This window comes from Balaenoptera musculus, chromosome 9 (assembly GCF_009873245.2).
Source record: "Balaenoptera musculus isolate JJ_BM4_2016_0621 chromosome 9, mBalMus1.pri.v3, whole genome shotgun sequence".
Taxonomy (NCBI): domain Eukaryota; kingdom Metazoa; phylum Chordata; class Mammalia; order Artiodactyla; family Balaenopteridae; genus Balaenoptera; species Balaenoptera musculus.
Genome location: NC_045793.1, coordinates 98,446,622 through 98,453,692, shown reverse-complemented (window position 1 = coordinate 98,453,692; position 7,071 = coordinate 98,446,622). Strand labels below are relative to the sequence as shown.

General features: G+C 47.4%; 1 protein-coding gene across 2 annotated transcripts; it reads right to left on the bottom strand.

The window, feature by feature from the left end:
• Window positions 1-256: 256 nt before the first annotated feature.
• Window positions 257-4,111, bottom strand: PPIA (peptidylprolyl isomerase A). Of its 2 annotated transcripts, XM_036863860.1 has the most exons (6): window positions 3,978-4,111; window positions 2,341-2,407; window positions 1,860-1,890; window positions 1,683-1,771; window positions 1,139-1,311; window positions 257-605 (listed from the first exon to the last, which is right to left on the bottom strand). In XM_036863860.1, the coding sequence occupies exons 4-6, from the start codon at window positions 1,689-1,691 to the stop codon at window positions 473-475; spliced, it is 315 nt and encodes a 104-aa protein (XP_036719755.1). In that variant the 5' UTR covers window positions 1,692-1,771; window positions 1,860-1,890; window positions 2,341-2,407; window positions 3,978-4,111; the 3' UTR covers window positions 257-472. The 2 variants fall into 2 exon arrangements, with proteins under 2 accessions (XP_036719755.1, XP_036719754.1); XM_036863859.1 differs by lacking the exon at window positions 2,341-2,407 and having other exon boundaries at window positions 3,978-4,109.
• Window positions 4,112-7,071: the final 2,960 nt, after the last annotated feature.

Here is a 7,071-nt window from a genome sequence, read left to right as displayed (position 1 = left end):
CTGTCACCCTTAAAGGAGTACTGCTCCAACCTGGTCACAATCTTGAAGTTCCATTTTTTCCCTGCCCAAGCCTACATCTTCAGTATTCCACTCACAGCTTGCCCTTGGGATACTCAATCAGCAACACTTAATTCTTGGATCAGGGAGGCAAAAAACAAGATACTCTTTTAAACAAACACAGCAACTGTTGTCTTAGAAGTAATGTGTTGCTGCTTAAAATGAAACCTACATCAATACCCTAATCCAAACAAGGACAGACAACGGTTGTTTAGTTTTTATTTCATAACCATAAACTTAACTTTGCAATTCAGCTAAACTTGGAGGGGAATAAGGAAAATATGGAACCCAAAGAGGTGCAATGAGAGGACAAAGATTATAGTATATTTTGAGCAGATGGGGATGAAGGGGTGCTCTCCTGAGCTACAGAAGGAATGGTCTGGTGGTTAAGATAAAACACAAGTCAAATTTATTATTAGATTTGTCCACAGTCAGCAATGGTGATCTTCTTGCTGGTCTTGCCATTCCTGGACCCAAAGCGCTCCATGGCTTCCACAATATTCATGCCCTCTTTCACCTTGCCAAAGACCACATGCTTGCCATCCAACCTGGAAACAGAAGAATAAACATTACTAACTGCGACCTGCAGGTAGTAATGAAATAAGAGAGAAATAAGCAGCCTGCATTGTGCATTGAGATAAGAATAGTGTCCCACAAATCAATATAGCATACCCAAGCAAGAGAAGACCAGAAGAGTGGTTTATCCAGCTTTTAGTACTAGCTAATGTCGAATAGTTAAATACTAGAAACATTTTATCCTTTTACCTAAAAAAAAAAAAAAGTGGTAACACCAGATTACTTTAAGCCAGTCTAAAAAAGGTGGTCTCCAAGAGTCTCTAATCACTGTTAAGAATCCTAATTTTAGAATGGACCCCTAAAAATGAGCAAACAAATCACATGCTAATTAGATGAAAGCACCACTCTTAAATTCAACTACTCAACAAAGTGCCCTGGTTTTGCTATTACAGTATCTCACTTTCTATAGCGCACTATCTAAATTTGTGACTATTCATGCCCTTCTACTACTTTAGAGCAGGAAACAGCAGGGAAAGGTTGCCTTTGCTATATGTTCTGCTCTTACCACTCAGTCTTGGCAGTGCAGATGAAAAACTGGGAACCGTTTGTGTTGGGGCCAGCATTTGCCATGGACAAGATGCCAGGACCCGTGTGCTTCAGGAGGAAATTCTCATCATCAAATTTCTCCCCATAGATGGACTTGCCACCAGTGCCATTATGGCGTGTGAAGTCACCACCCTGTGAACATAAAAGAGGAACCTGTCACTTTTCGCAACACAATTGGAAAACATGCCAAGTGTGCAAGGTTCAAACTTTAAAACTCAAGTTTAAACTAATTAGAAGGTTCAAGTGGAACCAAAATGGTAGAATTAACATTTTAGTTCATATATGCACTTAAAAAAAAAAAAAAGAACATTTGTTTATTACAGACCACAGCAATTTAGATGGCATGGTATTAGTGCAAAATTGTCAAATAGACAAATATAACAGAAAATAAAGTATAAAAGTAGACCGGCACCAATGCAGACAGACCATATGTGCACATTCTGAAGTGTTCTGGCTCAATCCCAAATTAAGAGAACCCAAATCAGTATCAGTAAATTTCATACCTGGCACATAAATCCCGGAATTATTCTGTGAAAGCAGGAACCTTTATAACCAAAGCCTTTCTCCCCAGTGCTCAGAGCACGAAAGTTTTCTGTTAAAATAAAGTGTATATGTATATAGACACAACAGTTAAAATCAGAATACCTTTGTTAAACATTCAAAAAATAAATAAAACTAACCTGCTGTCTTTGGAACTTTGTCTGCAAACAGCTGTTAAGAGAAAATGACAGTTAATGAAAAACATCTGCTTACATATTTTGTTGCTTAGTACCCTTGCCTTTAGGGGCTTCTGAATCATAAATTCATTTTCTCACTAGAAGAGAATGCTTCTCCAGTAATTACTCTGAGTCCCAAATAAGAACTGCTCCTGACAGCCTTAAGGTCCTGCGGGGTTTGGTTAGCAACATGACACCCAAAGACATGCCAAAAATCCAGAACCAGGAATGACTCAAATAGTGTGAGGCTTCTAAAAAGTGACTTAAAACTTTTATGTGTATCACACCTACTTCTAAACAGATACATAGTCTCTCAAAGGTACATCACCTCCCCCAACTTCAGCTTGAACCTAAAGACAAGAACTTTCAAGAATAGTAAGTACTCCTGCACGATCAGGGAGTAAATAGCTGTAATTTTAGTCACTGGTAATGAAAATGCTACTACCTCCAATCTGTTAACATAGCTTTATGGATTGGATGAGCAGTCACTTCTTGGTTTCCAGGTCCCTTACCTAGTAGTGGGGTAAAAAATAAAGATTGGTTTCTAGAACAACTGCTTCGAACCTTTCCTGCATATATCAAACATTTTGGCTAAAAAAGCTTAAATACCGTAGAAAACGCAAGCCCTTGCATAAAGACAGTTTAAAGTACTTTATGAACTATTCCACAGACCTGTGATTTAAATCATCTACTGAAATCCCTGGATGTTTCTTAGAAGACTTGTTATTTAGCTTCTAAGTACTGTATACAAAACACACGGTCTCTTGTAAGTATTAACGTGTCTCCAACCCTTGTACTCACTCGTTTCCCTTTTAGACCCTTACTAAAGTTAAAGCTGCAGTGGCAGTTCCACCTCCATTCTCACCAAGGGATCTGTCAGAGCGCCTGTCTCATTTCCATTAAGCCCTGTGGCTAACCTGAGACACACAAGCTACAAAGGGTTAGGCTCAGGCCAAGTTTCCACGTGGCCCCTGGCCAATCATCAGCTGACTTCAGATAAACGTGGAGTATACATCTACTGGATGTAATATTTCTCCAAAGAGTTTTTACGTCAGGGCAAGTTTCCACATGGGCCCTGATCAATTCTTAGCTCTGACTACAGTGAGAGTGGGCTACAGACTGATCTGCATGGGGGGCTATCTAAGCTTGGACTAAGATCCTACAACCCGATCACTGGCGGCTCTTTGAGCAGTGGTAAAAGAGGATAAAACCACTTAGGGCTACACCCCAAGGCCTACCATGTTGGGTTAACTGGAACGGAATCGCATTTACCGTTTGAAGAGCCCGCCGAGTTACTTAGCTACCCTGCTGTGATTACAAACTGATTAAGAAGTACCCATAACACGCCTGAACTAATTAGGAAACCACGGGAGAAAGCCTGCCGCGCTGCCGGTCTCGACTAGCCCGTTCTGCGCGGGGACGACCGGGAGGGGCCCGGGCGCCTCCCACCCGCCGTCACCGCAGCGGAAGGCGGGCCTCGGCGCCAGCGGAGGGAAGGCGGCCGGCACATTTCCGCTCGGGGTGGGGGCGGGGAGGGGCCTCTTTCTACATCAACCTCGCGATTTTAAAACACCCGGGGAAGCCCTCGAGCCGACCGACCCCGCACCCTTATAACCCACCCCTGAACTAGCAAGCGTCCTCCGAGACAAGGGATGGGCTACTATCCCCACTGGCCCTGGCGCGCCCGGCGCGGGAAAAGGCACCCTTCAGGTGCGGCCGCCGCGTCGGCTCGAAGGATGCGGCTTCCGAGTCCTCGAGGGCGGCCCCGGGAAGGTCGCGGCTGCCCGGGGCCGGCGCCCGCCTTCCGTTTGGGGCGTTGCCGACCCTCAGGGCCCAGCGGTCCCACGCGGCAGCCAACGGCTCGCGGCCCGAGCACGTGCGCGGCCGGAAGGGCGCGGCCGCGCCTCCCCCGCCCGCCCCGCCTTTGTCTGCCCGCCGCCCCCGGCCTCCCAAAATGGCCCCTCGTCAGGAAATGGCGCCGCGCCGCCCGTGTTCCTCAGGCGGGGTGCCCGCACCCAGCCCCTCGGCCTCACCCCCCGCCGCCCGGTCAGGCCCACCCGGCGCGCCGCCGCCCGCCCCAACCTCGAAGGAGACGCGGCCCAAGGGCTCGCCGTCGACGGCGATGTCAAAGAACACGGTAGGGTTGACCATGGTTGGGCTGCGCGGGAGGTTCCGGGGTAGCGGCGTCTGCAAAGCAGCACGAGCCCCACCGCCCGCCTCTCTTATAGCCGGTTCAGGCCCCGCCCATGGCCGGTCGCGCGCCTCATCTCTGGCCAATCGCGACCGTGGGTCAGTCGAAGTGACGGTGTGGCTGGGCCTATGGGTGGAGATGGCGCCGGAGAGGAGGGACGGGAGACGCGCGTGCGCGCTGGAAGATGCAGGCAGGTTCCCGCCCGCCGGCTCGGTCTCCGCGTTGCGGCGTGGGGTCGCGCGCCCGCGACTGGTTTGGGGACGGGGCTTGGAGACCGCCCTGGTGGGCCGGTTGGGTCGGTGGGAGCCCGAGAGACACGCACCTGCCTGGGCCCGGGGCCAGGACGTCTTCCCGTCGCGCAGAGGGGGCAACTGAGGCAAACGCAGGCCTCAAGGTCGCGCCGCCCGCCAAGGTCGCTTGGGGTCCAGGGCCTGTGCTGCTCTGGGAGGCCAGGTGGCTTTGGGCATCACCATTTTCCCACTGCAGATGAGGATGAGGCGCAGCCGCCGCCCTCTCTCCTTTCCCCCTTTCTCCCCTAGTCTGAAAGGTTATGAAATGCTTCCAAAATACCCTACTTTCCGAAAATATCTTGTACACTCTGCTTGAATTTTCTCCAGGAGGAAGACATTAAAACAAGAGCCTGTCACTTCCCTGGTAGCGCAGTGGTTAAGAATCACCTGCCATGGGTTTGAGCCGACATGGGTTTGAGCCCTGGTCCGGGACGATCCCACGTGCTGTGGAGCACCTAAGCCCTTGCACCACAACTACTGAGCCTGTGCTCTAGAGCCCGCAAGCCACAGCTATTGAGCCCACATGCCACAATTACTGAAGCCCAGGCGCGTAGAGCCCGTGCTCCGCAGCAAGAGAAGCCACCACAATGAGAAGCCCGCCCGCTGCAACAAAGACCCAACACAGCCAAAAATAAATAAATAAATTTATTTAAAAAAAAAAAAAGTGAATTCCCTTAGGCAAAGGTATTAATAATACTTTTATTACTAGTACTAAATGCACTTATATGGCCCTGGTCTTTTGTTCGGAAAATCTTGAAAAGAAAATTTATATATCCTCTGACATTCAGAATGTTATTTAGTATCTCCAAAACCAGGATAGGGTTGTGAGAAGCAAATGAGAGTCCTTATGAAAGATGAAATCCAGTATCTGGCATCATGCCATCGCTATTAATAATGGCATTGTGAGCCTACATGTGCTCAGAATTTATAGAGAGTGTGGTTTTGTTCTCACAGCCACCCCAGAATCCCCATTTACAGATGCGGAAAGTGAGCATCCTTCATGTTAAATAGCTTGCTCAGAGTAACCAGCTTAGGAGTATTAGCAAAGCCAGAACTGGCAACTGCTTTTTTGCCCATTCCTCAGCACCAGTGCTTTGTGACCTTGAGGAAGCTGCTTGTCCTAATCTGACACTGAAAAAATGACCCGAGGCCCTCAGGCATAAACTCCCTCAACTTCTCTCTCCTCCACCCTGAACCTTAAAGCAGTTAGGAACCCCTCCTAAGAAATAAATGAATAATAAGATCGTCACCTATGACTTTCCTCGCATTACTATTCAAAGCCCTCCCTTCTCTTCACCATCAACATAGTCCTCTCACTTCTACCAAGAACTCAGAGGGGCACCCTCCACCTGCGAGGGCTAGAGGCAGTGAGGGGAAGCCAGACTGTGTCCTGTGCAGGCCCCAAAGACGGGGGTCTCTGTGGCAGGCACGCAGGCGTGGCCAAAAGGATCCTGTCTGCAGCCAGGCCATCCTGGGCATTACTGACCTGAGTTAGGTGGTAAAATGTGCAGTAGTTTTTTGTTTTGTTTTGTTTTCTCTCTCTCTGTCTCTTTGACTTATGTATGCATTTCTTTTTCTTGCTGCACTGTGCAGCGTGCGGGGATCTTAGTTCCCCAAACAGGGCTCGAACCCTCGCCCTAGGCAGTGAAAGCACGGAGCCCTTAACCACTGGACCTCCAGGGAATTCCCTGCATTTTCTTTTTTAACAGCTTTTAACAAGTGAATTTCATGGTATGGAAGTTTTATTGAGATGTAGTTTACATACCATGAAATTCACTTGTTTTAAGCGTACAATTCAGTGACTTTTTAGCAAATTCAGAGCAGTGCAGATATCACCACAATCTAATTTTAGAACATTTCCCTCACCCAGAAGGAACCTTGTGCCCATTTTTAGTAACTCCCTGTTTCCACCCAATAACTGCTTTTAAAATTGTGTAGTTAAAAATTGATTTAGACTTGTGGTTTCAACTGGAAATATTAAAGTTTATATATTACTTTTTTTTTTCTTTTATTTTTGGCCTCACTGGGTCTTCGTTGCTGCACGCGGGTTTTCTCTAGTTGTGGCGAGCGGGGGCTACTCTTTGTTGTGGTGCATGGGCTTCTCATTGTGGTGGCTTCTCTTGTTGCGGAGCATGGGCTCTAGGTGCATGGGCTTCAGTAGTTGTGGCACAAGGGCTCAGTAGTTGTGGCTCACGGGCTTAGTTGCTCTGCGGCATGTGGGATCTTCTCAGACCAGGGATCCAACCCGTGTCCCCTGCATTGGCAGACGGATTGTTAACCACTGGGCCACCAGGGAAGTCCCTACATGTTGCATTTTAACATTTAAGAGAACTTTAGTTTCAACCTATTTAAAAGTTTATCAGAATTGTTTAATGCTCAGGGAGGTTTTTTCATTGTTCATTTAGACAATGAAGTGCTTTAAAAGGAAACCAAATGTATTACATCTATAAATGCAGTTTAAATGTTTGAAGATATATTAAAAGAGTTCAAATCTGCCATACCTATAAAGAGACAAATATGATGTGTAAGCTGAAGAACTATGTTTTGAATTGTAGTTTAATAAATTAAATATCAGCTGTTAAAATATAACAAAATAACTCCTGAGTAGTCTTGCTACATAAGAAAAGATGCAGGGCTCCAATTCTCACATCAGGGAACCCAGGGGACTTTACTCCTCACCCCACCACCCCGTCCT

Coding starts and splice junctions, on each gene's coding strand:
- PPIA (XM_036863859.1), bottom strand. CDS start 4,046: ATGGTCAACCCTACCGTGTTCTTTGACATCGCCGTCGACGGCGAGCCC. Junction 1,772..1,859: donor CAAAGTTCCAAAGACAGCAG/GTTAGTTTTATT, acceptor TTATTTTAACAG/AAAACTTTCGTGCTCTGAGC. Junction 606..1,138: donor TGCACTGCCAAGACTGAGTG/GTAAGAGCAGAA, acceptor TTCTGTTTCCAG/GTTGGATGGCAAGCATGTGG.